The 17780-nt window shown below is 55.7% G+C and overlaps 1 protein-coding gene across 2 annotated transcripts in view; it reads left to right on the forward strand.

The window, feature by feature from the left end:
* The first annotated feature begins 1571 nt into the window (after positions 1-1571).
* Positions 1572-17780, forward strand: part of GTF3C5 (general transcription factor IIIC subunit 5) — a 17504-nt gene continuing 1295 nt past the window's right edge. The window contains exons 1-10 of one of the 2 annotated variants that reach the window (XM_019639183.1): positions 1572-3386; positions 5828-6047; positions 7371-7569; positions 12192-12387; positions 13471-13575; positions 14631-14745; positions 15211-15291; positions 15513-15613; positions 16751-16833; positions 17474-17616. In XM_019639183.1, the coding sequence (XP_019494728.1) occupies positions 3234-3386; positions 5828-6047; positions 7371-7569; positions 12192-12387; positions 13471-13575; positions 14631-14745; positions 15211-15291; positions 15513-15613; positions 16751-16833; positions 17474-17616 (1396 nt within the window). In that variant the 5' untranslated portion in view covers positions 1572-3233. Of the gene's footprint in view, positions 3387-5827; positions 6048-6953; positions 7057-7370; positions 7570-12191; positions 12388-13470; positions 13576-14630; positions 14746-15210; positions 15292-15512; positions 15614-16750; positions 16834-17473; positions 17617-17780 lie in introns of those variants that run through there. The other variant, XM_019639194.1, reaches the window with a different exon arrangement.

Genomic DNA, 17780 nt, shown 5'->3' on the forward strand with positions numbered 1-17780 from the left:
AGGTTGAGCTGTTGTTCAGCATCTTAGCTGTAGAGGGCAGTGTCACTGGCCCTCATATGTGGGATCCGAACCGGGGCCCTCTGGCATCCCAAGCCAGCTCTTAACCATCGCGCCACTCGGCTGGCCCCAGACATCTCTTTATTGTATCTTTTCCCGACATTTTTCTCCACATACTCTTTGCTCACCACCTCACATGACAATGATTTTGTATCATTTTCTACAGAGAGAACGGGAAGATAATGGAGTCTTTAGCATGGTTGATGAAAATCTGGCTTTTGTCATTGCTCATTGAGGGCTTTTTTTTCCAGCTTCCCAACTTTGTGAGAATGCTGTGGTAAGATACGATCTAATACGTTAGGGAGCGTAAAACACGCTACTTTGCACCCAGGGGTGCCAGCCGTCTATAGTATGGCTACAGAGATGGACCCTACACAGAATTTGGATGCATTCTGTTTTGTGCAAATCCTGTCAAAACCCCCCCAAAAGTATGATGCATTTCTACTTGCATACTCTGCACTATCAGATTTATTCCTGACGGGACAGAACTTCCATTTTGACTGTCTGTGAGAGCCAACTCCTCTGCTTAGTTTTTGAAACATTGTGGTGAAATACACATAATATAAAATTTACATTCTTAACCATTTTTTCAGTGTGCAGTTCAGCGGTGTGAAGTACATTCACACTTTTGTACAACCATCACCACCGTCCATCCCTAGAACTTTTTCACCTTGAAAAACTGAAACTCTGTGTCCATTAAACACTGTTTTCCCTCCCCCAGCCCCTGGCACCCACCTTTGTACTTTCTGTCTCTATGGATTTGCCTGCTCTAGGGACCTCAGATAAGTGGAATTATACAGTATGTGTCCTTTTGTGACTGGCTTCTTTCACTCAGCATGATGTCCTCAAGGTCCATCCATTTTGTAGTAGATTTTCCTTCCTTTCTAAGGCAGGGTAGCATTCCATGGTGCGGATGGACCACATCTTGTTTGCCCATCATCCATCAGTGGGCACGTGGGTTGCTCCCACCTTTCTGATACTGTGACTAATGCTGTTACGAACAATGGTGTATAAACACGTCTTTGAGAGTCTGCTCTTGATTCTGCTGGTTATAATACAGCAAAGTGGAATTGCCAGGCCATATGGTCACTCTGTGTTTACTCTTTTGACGAACCGCCATGCTGTTCCCCACAGTGGCCGCACCATTTTACGACCCTCTGCTTACAAGTTTACACGTCTGCTGATGGGAGAACTCTTCCAGACTGGCTGGCTCTGAGTGCTACACTACCTTTGGCCCTGGACCTTCCTTCCTATCGCGACAGCAGGAAACTGTCTCAGAAGGTGGTAGGGCTGTGTATTCCTGGGAACCACTGCTACAGGGTGGCCAGCGAAAGCTTCACTACACACAGAAGCGACTGCAGACCACACACACGCATCCCACTCTCTCTCGACTTCCCCTGAGTCAAGCCCCTTCAGTACCAGTGACCACTGCCTCCCGAAACAAGAGAAGGGTGACGGCGGGCAAGTTGGAAGAGAAGAGACGAGTCTTAACCAATCACAGTTAAAATACTTTTTTAATTGTTACAAAAAGTATGCCCATGTGAACACAATGATAAGGCATCTCCCAGGGCCTTGACAAAAGGTACCTGCAATACAGGGGCCTTTGATACTTAAATGCTATTCGTTTCATTGTAAAGCGGCCTCTACCCGGCTCATTTTTGGAAAATATTTAACTTGGCAACACATTAAACTCTATTTTTGAACAACCTTTGCAGGTCTGCCCTATATGTATTTAGTTTTGTTTTGGAATAACAAGTCGACTAGGAAGGCAAACGTCCGTTGGAAGAAAACCGTGAAACCTCTGTATAAACACCCTTCCCCAGGTTGCCAACACTTGCACCCTAGCGACGGGACTGTGTGGAAGGATGCTTGGACCTGGGCATGCGCGTTTGTGTCACGGGGACGCGGCGTGGCCACGCCCCCCTGTGGTCGGACCCGAGCAGCAGGCTGCTGACCTCGGCCCAGCACATACCTCTTAGGAGGGAGGCTCTGCTCCTTGCGCCCTCAGCCCATTTCTCGTCCTTCAGGGCCGCTTCGCCCTTTCTTCCAGGTGTCATGGGCGCTGATGACCACCAGGTGGCGGGGTTGCCCGCGAGGACTCTGTCGCCACCTCGTGGCCGACACCGAACACTACGCCTTCTCGCCCGTCGCTGGGGTGCTGGGGTGCAGGGAGAGTTCGTACGGCTGGGGAATATTAGTCACAGTGTGCTTCAAAGCCTGACCGGCAGCCCAGGAAGAAATATGCAGATTCTGGGGCCTAAAGACATCTTCCAAAGCCCTCCTTGCCCTCGGTTAGTAGAGGATCAGTAACCCCCGACCTCAGGTCCCCCCATAGAAGGGGCTCCCCAGCCAGTATTCAGTATTCAGACCCTGAACCCGAGTGAAACGCGGGGGTCGGAGGGTGGCAAGGGGAGTCCAGTCGCTTCTCTCCTGTTAGGTTCTGAGTCGTGCTCAGCACACAGTAGGAGCTTAATAAGTGTCTAAGAAACGAAGGGCCAACTCGCGCGTTCTGTCCCGAACTCCCCCTCCCCACACACCAAGGGCGCCTGGGAGTTTCCTGTGGGTGGAGGTGCGCTAGACACCCCGTCCCGGGGACGCTGGCAGGAGTGGGAATGCGAGCCCCCAGAAAACCGCTGAGGGGACGCTGCGCCAGGGGGAACCAATTCATTGCTGCGAACTTCCCCACAGAGGAGGGCGGCCGGAAGTCTGCCTCGGCTCGAGGGAGAGCCAACATGGGAACTCAGCCTAGTCCTGGTTCTTATTGGCTAAAACTAGGGAGCTGGGAGGAGCGATGGACCCTGGCTTCCGCCTGACTGTTCATTGGCTAATTGTCGCTTAAGGCCTCGGGTTCTCATTGGCTAAAGTCGACTCGGCGGTGTCCTACGATCCTCCGGCTTCCTCGCGGGTTGGTAGGAGAAACAAGCCCTTGCCCCGCCCCTCGAGCAAAACCCTTCATTTTAAACATAAAGTTGGGGACCGGGTGGCCCTTTTCCCCGAAGCCTAAGGCTCCCTTGGGCGTTTGCTCCCCGAGGCCTTCGAGTCTTACTGAGCCAGGGATTGAGAGAGACGCGATCGGTGAGTGAGGCTGGAACGAATCCTTCGCGGAACCATCGACGCAAGGCCTCCGGGAGCGCGTGGAGGAGCTGACTGCGGCGGGCCCGGCCGGATCCGTAGGAATGGCAGCGGGGACGGGCGACAGGGGGCCGGGGGTCGCCGTCCCAGTGGAGCTGCGGCGCGAGAGGCGCTTGGTGTGCGTGGAGTACCCGGGCATTGTGCGCGACGTGTCCAAGATGCTGCCGACGCTGGGCGGTGAGGAAGGCGTCTCCCGGGTGAGGATCGGGCAGTCTCCGCGACCACGGGGGAGGGATGGAGTTGCGGGCTTACGGCCGGAGCGGCGGGACCATCGGGGAATGGGGAGTGACGTATGGTTTCCATGGCAACGTAGCTTGAGGCGGGCTCTGGGGCGGACAGTGGGCGGGGCTTTGCTTTGGGAGACCGCCGGGAATGGACCGTGTGTTCCTGGGAGCAGAGGGAAAAGGACTGTACGGGGGACAAGAGAACGGAGCGGGTGACCCTACTATCCCATACTCAGTGAGCCGCAGTCTTGGCATCCCTGCTGTGAACGCAGTTCCCCTGCAGCCCCGCAGGATGTGTGAGCTGTCAAGTCCTGTTCTCACGGAGGAAAAACTGAGGCACAGGGAGATTAAGAACCGTTGACCTACGTGAAAGGGGGATGAAGTGTTCTGTTATTAGGGTTAGAGGCAGTAATAGCTAGCAAGTTATTCTGCACCAGGCACAGTTCTAAGTGCTTTACTGACATTCAATCCTCATTAGAACCCTGCCAGGCAGGAATTGTCATTGTCTGCATTTCACAAGGAAACCGAGGCAACTTGTTCAAGGTCACCAGGAAACAGGGGAGCTGGGATGAAGTCTTACCTTGTGCCCAGCTCTGTGAGTGCTTTATGTGCACCAGATCTTGAAATGTCTCATCTTTAGTGAGGCCTTCGCTAACTGCCCTAACTAAAGTGGCCTCTGGCAGTTGATACTTGTCCGCAACCTGATAATTCCAATCTGAAATTGTGTTTTAATGTGTTTATTGCCTGTCTTGGCTCCTTGGCTGTAATTCTGTAAACTCCTGTCTCTCTTGTTCACTCCTGTAGTCCTAACACCCGTCACTGTGCCTGCTTCCAAAATATTTGTCAAATGCATGACTGAGTCCTCACGACAATCTAGTGAGCTAGATACCATTATTACCCCCACTTTTCAGGTAAACACACAGTAAGAAAGGTTGGGTCAGACAAGCTGCTACGTGGTGTAGTGGGGATTTGGACTCATGCATGCTCCCCTCTGGAGTCTGAACTTGTAACTGCTTTCCTCATCCTTTATGAAGATTGAAACACCTGTCATTAGGCACCGATGCCTGTAGCAGCCCCATCAGTCATGTTTTGTTCGCTTATTCTGACTGATCACTTTCCTGTGGCATTAACAGGACTCTTACTCTCACTAACCCCACGGATATTTGTGCCCAACTACAATGTGAGCCCCTTGGGAACAGACTGGCCATTCATTCCATTCCTGTTTCTTGAGCATTTCCTCTGTGCCAGGCCCACATCTGGGGTCATTTCCAGTCCAGCAGGCTCAGAGGCCTGTGTTTCATGAGAAGAGATTCCTGAGGGTCGGGGCTCCTTTTAACCTTCTTCTTTCCTAGGTCTTTCCTGAGCACCTACTAAGGGCCAGGCCCTGTGCTGGGTGTCGGGGAGCCAGTGGTAGATATTCTTGGTCTGGTGAGCATTGTTGGTGTTTTCACATGCACACAGCAGACAGGTCGTGTGGGACAAGCATCCATATGTAGGTGACACGTGTTAAGTGTCTACCTTGAGCTGGGTGCTGCCCTGCTTTACACATACTTTCATTTAATCATCATAACAATTCTATTACCATGTTTCCCCAAAAATAAGACCTAGCCAGAGACTAAGCCGTAGCATGATTCCTCCAGGGTGTGGAGGGCACGCACTCCTCACATGAGGGTTTTATGACCTGTTTTAGGAAGAAGGGTGCCTTTTTCACAAACTCCTTCAGCTTAAAATATTCAGTATGCCAAGGTGCCATATTTTGGCACCTAAAATCATGCTATGGCTTATTTTCTGGCTAGGTGGGGGAAACAGGGTAGTAGGTGCTCTTATTATCTCCTTTTTAAGGAGAAGGAACCAAGGCTTGGAAAGGATAAGTAACAGCTAGTCAGAACCAAAATGCTTATTACTGATCAATTTAATCTCCTTTGAACTTAGAAACATTTGCATATGAAATATTTGCATATTTGCATACTGAATACCAAGACCTTTAGGGTGGATGGTTCCTAGAATAGGAAGCTCTGGACACATCGTGCAACCTCCCCCAGCCTCAGTGACCTCCACGGTAAATTCAGGTGATATTGCCTATGTGCAGCGCTGCCAGAGAGTCACGGGACTCCCACACTGACCGGGCTGGGCCCTTGTCAGATGACGGCTTTACTTAACTGGCAGTTATTATCTCCAGCTTCACAACCACTTAGAAAGAAGAGATGATCCTCATTTTCCCCGCCAGATAAAAGCTAAGATACTTGGGTTTGAAAGTGAGTTTTATGGGAACAAAGAGCTCAGAAAGAAACATGAGCTTTCCGGCCCTTCCCTGGTCACCTACATCACCACCAGGCTTTTATTGAGACAGGAGCGGTTTTCTGCCGCCTGCTTAGCTGGTCACTGTTTCATCCTCTGCCTTGGCCTTGCCACAGACCTATGCAGACCCCACCAAGAGGCTGGAGCTGTACTTCCGGCCCAAGGACCCCTACTGCCACCCCGTGTGTGCCAACCGCTTCAGTACCAGCAGCTTGCTGCTCCGGATCAAGAGGAAGACAAAACAGCAGAAGAGGGTGCCAGGGCCCGAGGCCCACCCCGAGGTCACGTTCGACATGGAGATCCTTGGCATCGTCTCCACCATTTACAAATTCCAAGGTAACTGCCAAACGCATTCTTACTGCAGGACCTATGCCCCAGCTGCCTGCAGGAGCCTTGTAGGTCACGTGCACAGTGAAGTGGGGGCCAGGGCGTGCCCAGGCGTGAGGGGCAGGAGATGAGGGCACCTCCTCCCCGCAGGCAGCAGCTCCTGTGGCCTGGGCTCATTGTCGCTGATCTGCATTCTTAGGAGAAGCTCGACTTCCATGAGAAGTGTCCTAATGTTTAAAGATCTTATGTGGGGCCAAATAAAACTGGCCGGCAGGCCTCCAGTTTTCATGCCCCAGTGTTTGGGAAGCTTCTCTTGGTTGTGACTGCTGCTGGTCTTACCTTCCCTCTGAAGCCTTCCCAGATCACCTCCGCCCCTTGGGACCTCATGTTCTTTTCACTCTTGGCCAATTGGATGTCTCTGGTGGGGTCCTCCACTGAGTTTGCTACCCTCAGGGAACCCCAGGGAGAAGGCTGTAGGAGGGAGGTGGGAAGGGGGAGTGAGAAAGAACTGAGACTTGGAGTTGTGCAGGCCTGAGGTCTGCGAGTTTCTTCGTGCAGGTCACTCAGCCTCGCTCTGCCTCAGCCTCCTTTTCTGTACAGTGGGTCCCGAGTTCATAAGTCCTCAGGGAAAGGATGCCCATTAAGGGGTTGGCCCATGCACATGGGGGCACTTAGAAATGTCTGTAGCTGCAGCTGCAGTTCTCAGAATCTGAGGAGAATGAAGATTGAGACAGGAAGAGGCAGTAGAAAGAGAAAAGAAGTGAAAAGAAACTAAAACAGGACCTGGAACCCAAGCGGTTGGTTATTTTGAATGTCATTCATTCTGGTGGCATGTGGCATTCACCACAGAGGGCTGTCCTGGTTCAGACAAGGCCTTCCCGGTGATTGCTTTTTTTCTTTCTCTCACTGAGCCAGCATCTCACCAGTCTGTGTGCGTCCCTGGACCAGCGGCATCTGCTTCACCTGGGAGCTTGTTAGAAATGCAACATCTCAGAGTCTGCATTTAGCAAGATCCCAGGTGAGTCACGTGCACGTTACATTTTGAGAAGTGCACACCTGGGCGTTATTGGCACGTTTCCCATAACCCCTGCCCCACCAAATTATATTCAAGTGACTTGGGGTGCGTGAAGCCCAGTGCATGGCAGCATTTTGGAAGGGTGTGGGTTCAGCTCCTGCCACCATGGCCCGGCAGCCCCCACGGAGCAGCTCGCTCAGCACCTCCCCAAGAAGACATGGGCATGGGCACATGGCAGCTGCCAGTACCTGGGCAGGTGTAATAGGGGGCGTTGTCCCTGGCTGCGGTGTCCGCCATCTCTCTGCCTCTCTCTCCAGGAATGTCCGACTTCCAGTACTTGGCGGTGCACACGGAGGCGGGCGGCAGGCACATGTCGATGTATAACAAAGTGCTCATGCTCAAGCCCCAGAAGGAAGCTTTCTTCCACCAGGAGCTGCCGCTCTACATTCCCCCGCCCATCTTCTCGCGGCTGGACACCCCGGTGGACTACTTCTACCGCCCAGATACGCAGCACCGGTGAGCCCCGCCCCCACAGCTTCAGGTCAGAGCGAGGGCCGTGCGGCCAGCGGGCCTGGGCAGAGGCCCGACCTGCCCCTCAGGAGGTGGAGGCCTCGGGCACACCGTTAGCCTCTCCGAGTCGCAGGTCCCCGTCTGAACACGGGATAACAGGAGTACCTACCCAACAGAGGTGCGAGGATTAAATCTAAAACGCAGAAGGTGTTTCAGCACAGGGATGAGTACAGAGAACGGCCTTGGCAAGTGGTGGCCTGTGTGCTCACGAGCTTGTGGGCCCTTAAAGGACAGAGAGCCTGGCTGAGAAATGGCCACTTTGGCTTAGTGTCCGGTCAGTGCTGACCAGCCACCCTCTGGACCTTGCTGTCATCAGTAATGACACTACCTAAGAAATTCCACCTTCGAGCTTCCCCCTCTAAACTCGTTCCACCACCTCTGTCCCCTCCTGGCCTTACTGTCCCCACCCCGGGCAGCGACTTCATGGCCATCTTTATAATTCATCCTTGCTATGCCCATCTCCCTTTGCCACTCTCACCTCCAAACCACAGCCCAGTTTGCCCAGCTGTGTGCCATCTCCCGGCGCCCTCCCGCAGGGTGGCCTGACTGTGCTTGGTCTTGGTCCCTCTGCTTGTGAGAGTACAGGCCCCTGAGCACAGGCGTTCGTTTCTCCTGAGTCAGGTGGTTTCTTTTGCACGGAGAGTGGAAAAGCCAGACGGACATGTGTCACAGCCCGTCCCCACCCTGCCCCCGCGTGCACCCCAGCAAGACCACGTGCCAGGGCTGGGTTTGGAGAAATTAAATGAATTTTTTCATTTACACAATCTCGACAATAAGTAGAGACCCTGGGGGTTGTAGGCAAGACAGGCCTGGGCATGTCACGAGTTTTACAGTGGAGACTAGCCTCACAGTGACGTGAAAGAATGGATTTCCTTTGTATAAAAACCAAGACTGAATAGTATAAAAAAGAAAACATGAGTTTGAAAATGCCCAGCTGGATACTAACATGGCCGCCTCCACAGCCAGTGACCTAGCAGTCCTGTGGGAGAGGTGCCCACGGGCGCGTGTTCACCCTCAAACCTGCAGAGGGTCTCCGTTTCTGTCGACCCCATCTGACACATGAGGGAGCTGGGACTTGGGGTCAGTGACTCATCCAGGGCACAAGGCAGCACCCGGGCCTTGCCCGGTGCCACACTTCTGTTCTTGCTTGCTTTACTTTCCAGGTTACACACAAGAAGACATTGTTTTTGAAATGTCCCAATTGTAATGTAAGCTCCCCCGAGGTAGCGATTTGGCCCCTTCTGTGCTCTGTCGTAACCCTGGTGCCTAGAACAGAGCCTGGCCTGTGAGAGGTGCTCAGCAAGTACCTGTGCCCCCAGTGAATGGAGATTTGGGGTATAAGAGTAGGAAAAGCAGATAAGCACAAGGAAAAAGACAGTTTGGAAAATGGCCAATAGGCGGTGACATTTGTTAAAGAATTATTCCATAGCATGTTTCAGATTTCCAAAAATGGAGCGTTTCAGCACCTGCTGACTTGAGTGGCGGAGGGTCACCTCCCCTCTGGGTGGCCACACGCCGCCAGCTATGCTCAGGCCCATGGCCCCAACACCTCCCGAGGCAGGGCAGCTGGTGACGAGGGGCCCTGACAAGGAGTGTCAGGATCCAGCCCTGGTCCCTGCACCCCTCCTGGAGGTCTTGCTCAGAGCTGTCTGCATAGCAGGGAGAGTGAATCGGGATGTCACCTTTGGACTTGAAGACCCGTCCCCAAAAGCATGCATCTTGGGGGATGGAGTGACAGACACCCTCCTACTGAAGGACACCAAGAATGAGGGCAGCTCTTTTGGAGAGAAGTTTGGCAAAGTCTGTTATGATTTTAGATGTTCTTTCCTGTTGGCCTGTAGCAGTCCCACCTTAGGAATGTATCCCACAGTGACTGTCACCTAAGAGCTCAGAGATACACTTGTGAGAGTGTTTACTGGTTAATTGATGGCGGCAGCAAGAAACTGAGAGCCTGGCGCGGTGGGAGAGCCCAGACTGGTGCCAGGCTCCCACGTTCAACGTGCCACCCTGAGCGACCCCATCCGTAAGGGAGGTGATAACAGTGCACCCCTCCTGCATTGTTGGGAGTCCTAAATGACAAGGGTTTTGAAATACTTACAATAGTGAGCGCCTGGCAGTTTGATAAAACAAATAAGGGTCAGTCCCTTAGGAGGGACTTGGTTAGTTAGATTGAGGCCTGTCTATGCCAGGGAGCACCATGCAGCCTTTAACCGTGCAGGGTGACCTGGAGAACGGGAGGGGCGCTCTCCAGGGGCACTTACAGACCCTGGCCAGGGCCTAGATTGTATCCCAAGGAGAAGGTGTATCCTCTTCCTTTAAAAAAATGGAAGGTTGCAAACATACCCGAAGGTAGAGAGAGAACTGTCCACTGAACCCCCACCTACATCACCAGCTGAAGTGACGAGCAGCCTTCTGTTGCTCGCTTCATTTCTCCCCGATCCCCACCCCAGCGTCACAGCACATCCTCCAGAAACAAGTCAGTGTGTGTCTAACGGGCAAGGGCTTGTTTTTAAAAACACAACTGCAATGCTGTTACCATAGCGAGCAAGGTTAGCAACATTCCTTAGTGTCGTCCGATACCGGCCCTTGTTCTGCTGCCCGGTTGTCTCACGGGGCCGCACGGGTTGCTGCGAGTGACGTCTCAGGCCCCTGTTGAATCCATGTCATCATCCCAAGCCCCTTTTCTGACAGCAAAACGTCCCAGAGATGTGTAACTAAAGGAATCAGGCCCCATCCCTTCCTGCTGAAACCCGTGCACGTGGAATATTTCTGTGTGGATATTATAGTTAGTGCAGGGGGCGGTATGATCCATTTTAAAATTTTACATATTTCTGAAATGTTTTGATGATTTTTCCCCCGCAAGCATTTTACTCTTATAGTCAGACACAAACAAGAACATATAGAAGAGAATAGAGTCCCCAATGCACTGCTGGCCCTGGCACCAGTGACAGTGTCTGAGCCACTTCTCCGTCCCTGGGGGCCAGCAGGCAGCTGTTCCCAAGCCCCTGGGAGGGGCGGGGAGGGGGCCGACTGCCCTTGGGGGGCCCTTTTTCCTCCACATGTGGCTTATCGGTTATCCAGCATGTAGAAAGAACCTGCCTGTTCTCCCAGGGCTGCTATCGGTCATCTGCTCTGCTGGCCTCCGAGGGACACGACCCTGGCAGGCGGGAGGCCTGGCTGCCGCCTCGCAGGCCCCTCCCTGTCCAGGTCAGCTGAGCTCCTCCCTACAGGACAGGTGGGCTGAGGAGAGGCTGGGACGCTGGCCTGAGGGGGACTCCACCTTGAGGAAGCTGGGTGGGGGGTGGGGATCCCTTCCCCTGCAGGGAGCCACTCTCCTCTGTGGGGACGTCTGGGCTTTGAAAACAGGCTAATGCTGCTCCTGTCGGGACAGTTTCTGATGGAGTCACTTTTTTTTCCCAAAAGGCAGAGTTGACCCTGTCTTTGTCATTTTATTTCTCAATGTGAAAATCACCTTGTCCTTTATAAATATGCAGATGGTAGGTACTCGTGTAGGAAATTAAGGTAAAATGGAAGCAAATTTAAAAGATGATAGTCACCTGAATGCAATTATATGATGCCCAGGACATACTTTAAAATGTACTCGAAATAATTCAGTGGGCTTGGGGGTGGGGTACAGATGAAATGAAATTAGCCATGTGATGATAATTGTCGAAGCTGGTGATGGGCTCATGGGGGTCCTTCGCACTGCTCTCCCTGCTTTAGTACAGGTTTCACACTTCTGACACCCGCTTTAAAGAGGCGACCACTTGCCTGGGTGTGCTCTGTGCCAGCACAAGAGAGACACAAAGGCATGAGAACCCTTGCTTTTAACCTCTGCCGTATGGCGACACCATTTGGTAATGTCCGTTGTTCCTTCATCCAGGTATTGTCCGGATGCTTCCAGGCTAGCCATGCGCTCTGTCAGATGCTGGCAGCATGGTGTTCACGGGGCCCCTGGGCCGCCTCCCTGGTGTGAGTCCCAGCTCGGCTATTACAAGCTCTGACTCTAGGCATGTTTCTAACCCCTGTGGCCTCAGCTACTTCACAGGAAGCTGGTTCCTTCCTCGTAGGCTGTTCCGAGGGCTGAAGACGTGAATCATCCGTCAGTGAGCGTAGCTATTGTCTTACAGGGGATCGATCCCTCGTGTCCTGTGTGGCTGCGCTGATTTCATCACTCCTGCCTGAGCGGCATTTAGGCTGTTTCCAGTTTTCCACTGGCTGATCAGGGCGTGCAGGACTCAAAGCAGTCATGAGGCCACCAGCCTGGTGACAGGAGTGCTTCCCCACATCCCAGCCTCCAGGACCTTTTGGCCCCAGCTCCCAGCTTCAGAGCCTGAGTTGTCTTTGGCAGTTGCTGCCCCTTCTCCTCCCGGTGGTCAGCCCAAGAACAGACTCCAGCCTTCAGCAGCTGATGCTAAGACCCTCTCCCTAACCCAGATTCCAGGAAAAAGCACAAAAACGTGGGCTGCCAGCATCACAGGCCTGGTGGGCGCCTGCCCCGTCCAGCCGGGCCTATGCCTGGGGCCGTCCTTGGCGCGCCGGCCCTCACTGGCCCTCTCTGCCCCCAGGGAAGGCTACAACAACCCCACCATCTCTGGTGAGAACCTGATCGGCCTGAGCAGGGCCCGGCGCCCCCACAACGCCATCTTTGTCAACTTCGAGGATGACGAGGTGCCCACACAGCCGCTGGAGGCTGCAGTCCAGACATGGCGGAAGGTTTGCACCAACCCCCTGGACCGGAAGGTGGAGGAGGAGTTGGCGAAGGTGAGCGGCCCCTTCCACGGGGCCAGCCCTGCACTGCCCGCCTCCTGTTGACCCCGCTGGGCCCCCCCTCATTGGCTGTACTGACCTAAACCCGTTCATTAGCACATGGGAAGTTTTCACTTCCAGATGCCACGTGGAAAAGCCATGCCAATCTGAGTCCTGATTCCCAAGGTTGAAAATACATAGAATTCTCTAAGGGGTCCCTTTGGGTGGTAAACAGCCGGAGCATTGTCCGAATGTGACTTCAGTGCTCGGGGTCCAGGCAGCTTTCATGTATTCCTTCACTGGTTGCAACATGCCAGACGGGGCGCCTACCCTGTGCCGGGCCTTGGGATGGAAGCGGCCTTCCGCCCTGCCTTCTGGCCGCAGGTTCTGGGAGGACGCAAGCTGGGGGGCTCTTCCTCGCATCCCCACAGGCTTGGACAACAGTTTCTCAGGCTGCATCACTGCTGACTGAGGCACGCCTCTTCCCTGGTTGGCGTTAACTGTTCCTTGGGGTTGATTCTAAAAGAGACTGTGTGGACACCTTGTGTTTCTAGCGGGGGCAGAAGGGAGATGGGGGCCACTGTCCCAGGCTCCTCGTTGTCTGGACACAGCCCAGGGCCTCCCTTCCCTGGCCCTCCACGCTCCAGCCACACTGGCCTTTTGCGGTTGTCCCCTGGGCAAGGCCTCCCCTTTGTCCCTTCAGCCTTCATGATGTCCCAACTCAGGCACTGCCCTCAAGGTTGGGGCTGCTCGGGGTTCCGGAGCTCTGGCACGCCTCCGTCTTGTCCTTGCTCTGGCTCCTTTGGTCGTCTGCCTCCCCTGCTGCCCTGTGAGCTGCATAGGGACAGAGACTGTGTCCCTCGGGTCATTCAGGACAGCCACGCTTGACACATGCTGGGTGTGCAGCCCACGCATCTGAGGGAGGGGATGAGAGTGTGCGTGCAGCGGCTCCTGGAGGCTGGTCCGTGCTAGTCAGCCCCTGCTCCCCTCCGACTCCTCCAGAGGGTTCCCTGGGGGCCCTCCATGCTGGGCAGCCTGGGCCCGAGGTAGGAAGCCGCTGGTGCTCATCTCAGCCTCTGTCTTGACCCCCTCCCCCAGCTGTTTGACATCCGTCCCATCTGGTCACGTAACGCCGTCAAGGCCAATATCAGCGTCCACCCTGACAAGCTCAAGGTCTTACTGCCCTTCATGGCTTATTACATGGTGAGTATCTGCCCAACTGCCCACCTTGGTTCCCACCAGGGTCATCCTGATCCCTGATGTGACCTGTCCCGACGCCCCCTAGAAAGGCCTCCACAGCTTCTCAGTAACACGTTGGTCGTACTGGGATGATTTTAGGATTAAAGGAGTAATTACATGACTCTTAGGTAAAGGGATTATATGTCTTAAAATGACCTCTTACTGAGACCTTTCTAAGGACCAGGCGCTGGGTTAAGTGCTGTGTGCACATCATGTCCTTTGCCCCCACCTGGGCGCAGCAGCAGGATTTCCGTTTCACCTGTGAGGAAGAGCCTAGGCCCAGAGAGGCTCGATGTGTCAAGGTCCTATAGCCGACAGTGGCAGAGCCACCTGGGGACCCCAGCCTGTCTGACTGCAGAGCCCGGGCCCCTGAACCCAGTGCCCCCGAGCCCCGACCAGGGTTGAGTGGAGTTCAGTGTGGGAAGAGCCACCTTGGACGCAGTGCAGGTGGGCATGGTGATGGGGGTGTCAGTACTGAGGTCCCCAGAGGTGCTGGGGGGAAGAGAGCCTACCTGCCGACGGTTCTCAAACAGAGCATTGCAGAGGCCAGCATAAGGCGTGACCATGACAGTGATGATGGGTGGCAGGGCACAAGAAAGGTTCATCGCTCCTGGGCTCGGACCCCAGACTTTGGAGAGCTGCCGTCTTTTAGCATTGGCTTCCTAGACAGAAGGACCTCAGGAGTACCGTTTGGGGACAGTACACCCCATCCATTAGGACAGTGATAGCACTTACTCAGCACTTACTATACCAGGTGCTGTGGTACAGGCTCCAGGGGCCTCATTTCATTTCATCCGACAAAAACTATGGGAAAGGGGGCCCATGTCATCTCCATCTGACAGGAAGACCAAGTGACCTGTCGAAGGTGACAGAGCCACCTGTGGCAGAGCTGGGGTGGGGAGCCAGAGCCGTGTCCCCAGCTCTTGGGGTGTTCCGCTGCCCCGCCTGAGCCTGCATCTCTGTGGGGGCCGGGGCTCAGTCTTGGCCCCACTTTGCACTCACACCTCCTCTGTCTCCAGATAACAGGCCCCTGGAGAAGCCTATGGATTCGATACGGGTATGACCCCCGAAAAAACCCAGATGCCAAGATTTATCAAGTCCTCGATTTTCGAATCCGTTGTGGAATGAAATACGGTAAAAATTCCTAAAACCTTTGCCTCCTCTCTATCTTTCTGTTCCTGGCATTCTCTTTTATAATAAGAATGCATCCATATGGAGAGAATAAAAGGGCCTTTCTCCTGGTGAGATCTGAGATGAGGCAGAAGTGAGGACCCACGCTGAGTCCTGGCTCCACTGCTGACTGTGGCTCCTGGCACAGTCACTTGTTCATCCCATTTTTCCATAGTGACTTGTGGTCTCCGTGGCACAGGCCAGGCACCCAGGAAATGCCCAGTCCCCAGGCACGTGGCAAGCCCCGGCACACAGAGCCCCAGCACATGGCCCTGCGAGGTCCGCGCTGGAACGCAGAGGCCCCTGTCACCCAGGCCCTTTCTCAGGAGCGGCCTCATGAACCTCGGTGTGCCTGTCGCACGGAGCAGCGCTGTTTGCCAGGAGGGGCCGTGTGCTGCCCGCACCTGACACGCTCCCCCTCGTCTGCAGGCTACGCCTCCATCGACTTGCCGGTGAAGGCCAAGCGCAGCACCTACAACTACAGCCTCCCGATCACCGTCACCAAGACGCGTGAGTGCCTCAGGCTCGCTCTCGGACCGGGGCCGGCGGGCCCCCCACCAGTGCTGAGGACAGCGGACATCTGGACTCCTAGAGGGGGCGGAGCTTCCCCAGGGACCATCCGGGCACTGCGGCCAGCACTCCCCGGGGCGGGGTGGGGGTGGGTGGGCAGGAGGGCAGGGTGGGGCGCTGGGAGAATCCAATTCCAAAGCACTGCTCTCGTCCCCTCACAGCCAACCAGGCTGTCACCACCATACATGACCTGAAACAGGGCCTCGGCCCATCGGGGACGGCTAGCGCTCGGAAATCGAGCCCCAACAAGTACAAGCTCAAGGTGGGTGCCCCCTAAGCCCGGGGAGAGCCGCTGCCCGTCTGGTTGGAGGGTGGAGGGTGGAGAGGGGCCCCTTTGTCGTGTAGGCCCTGCACACACCACACCCTCAGGGACCCTCCTGGCACCCAGAGGGCCTTGGACTGAGGCGGCTCTGTCCACCCAGTGCCTTCGTAGGACTCCCACCTTCTAGACAGCCTCTGGAAACAGGGACAGCTCGGGGTGCGAACCACCCAGGGCTGTGGGGATTGAGGACCCTCTGCGCAAAGAGGCGGCAGCAAGTCTCAGAGGGAAACCTGACACCAAAAACTGCACATGGGGCCCGTGGCCACCACTGTGATGGTCAGAATTGGGCCCTTGCCAGGAGTACAGAGCCCAAGCAGACCACCTGGACCCCAGCTGGGGCTGGGCACGGGGTGCTGACATGGGCGAGAGCCCAGGGCCCTGCGCTCACAGGCTCGTGCTTTCATTACAGTCGCCCAAAGGCCTTCCCCACGCTCAGGCTGCTGCAAGCTGCTCTGCAGCCCGGGGCAGGCGGCCTGGGGGAGGCCTGCCTCACTTAGGGGTGAGGAAGACTGTGAGAGCGGCAGGAGGGGTGGAGGCAGACACAGGTGCTGGGAGGTACGCGGCTGGCTTCAGGTTGTCAGTGCCCCAGGGAGGGGCAGCCAGACTGCGCTGCCGCCGTCCCCCTCCTCCTCAGGGTGTCCATTGTAGGCCGTTATCCCCGTCTCTAGAACTCCATGCCTGGGTAGGGGAGAGAGAAAACGGACACTCCGTTAACCCTGAGCATGTCAGGTGGCATGAGCAGGGCTCAGCCGCACCAGCCTGGTCGACACCCACGCCCTGGCGCCTGGCCTGCCACGCAGGCGGCTCTCGGTTCCCGGGGCCACGGGCGGGCCTGGCTGCCCCGTCCACCCTCCCAGAGCCTCCCCCCGGTCAGGGCTCATTTGCCTACATCTATTCCTGGCCTTCGGGCCTCCCTGCCCCGCCAGGATCCAGTGAGAAGAGATAGGCCTGCCGGTCCTGGGCAGCCGGCTCCTTGGAGGGGCCCCGTGGGAGCCTGCAGTGTGGGGTGTCCAACATCAGTCGCTCCCAGGGGAAGGCTCCCACTAACAGTCCCTGTGTCTCCCCCTCTTGCCCCAGGACTCGGTCTACATCTTCCGGGAGGGGGCCTTGCCGCCGTATCGACAGATGTTCTACCAGTTATGCGACCTGAGCGTGGATGAGTACGTACGGGAGGGCCTGAGACACCCAGGTGGGGCCGCGGGACTGGGGCCCCGTGCTGAGGAACCGCCGGGGACCAGTGTCTCCTGCAGGTCTCCCTTCCGTTTGCTGTCAGCCTCGACCTCAGCGAGGAGGCTCGCCTGCCAGGGACTTCCAGGGACTTAGGTGTGGCCAGGCGAGCCCGCCGTGTCTGCGTCGTGTGGCCCTCAGGAGCGCCCAGCATCCACATGGGCCACACCTCTGAGCAGCCAGATGTCCTGTGTACCGAGCATGGCGCTGGGCTGGCAGAGACTTGTCTGCTGTTGAGTCTTTGCCCCTCCTTCTCCATCTCCCACATGGGGGTTCCTGATCCCCAAAACCAGCCAGAATCCCAGAAACCTCGAATCGGGTTGTTCTTCGTGATGTTTAAAAAACTGGGGGAGGGGCATGTTAAACAGCTGGAAATTGGATGACAGACTATGACTCTCCAGGAAAGTGGGTGTGGGCACACACCCCGCTTTATGTGCAGGGTGGGAGTCGGGTACCACACCGGCAACGGCCCAGCGTTCACGGGCATCCTTCGGCACCATGTTCGGGCCCTGTCACACCACCCACGGCCCCTGTTGGCAGGAAGCCCTGGAACTCCGTGTCCCAACCCCCCAGGTTGCAGAAGATCATTCATCGCAACGACGGGGCCGAGGATTTCTGCACGGAGCGGGATGGGTGGTGCCTCCCCAAGACCAGTGATGACCTGAGGAATGCCATGTCAGTCATGATCCGGCAGGCCATCCGCTCCAAGAGGCCTGGTGAGAACCGCTCGGGGCGACGGGGTCCGGGGACAGAGCGAGTGTCCCTAATGGGCCCATTCTCAAGAATTGCACCCGGGTGGGATCATCTGGCCCCTGACGCTGGTGGGAGGGCGGCGTTGTGAGCCAGGGCTCAGCCTGGGAGGCGCTGTGGCACTCAGTGC

Source organism: Hipposideros armiger, unplaced genomic scaffold (assembly GCF_001890085.2).
Source record: "Hipposideros armiger isolate ML-2016 unplaced genomic scaffold, ASM189008v1 scaffold_3, whole genome shotgun sequence".
In the NCBI taxonomy this organism is placed as follows: domain Eukaryota; kingdom Metazoa; phylum Chordata; class Mammalia; order Chiroptera; family Hipposideridae; genus Hipposideros; species Hipposideros armiger.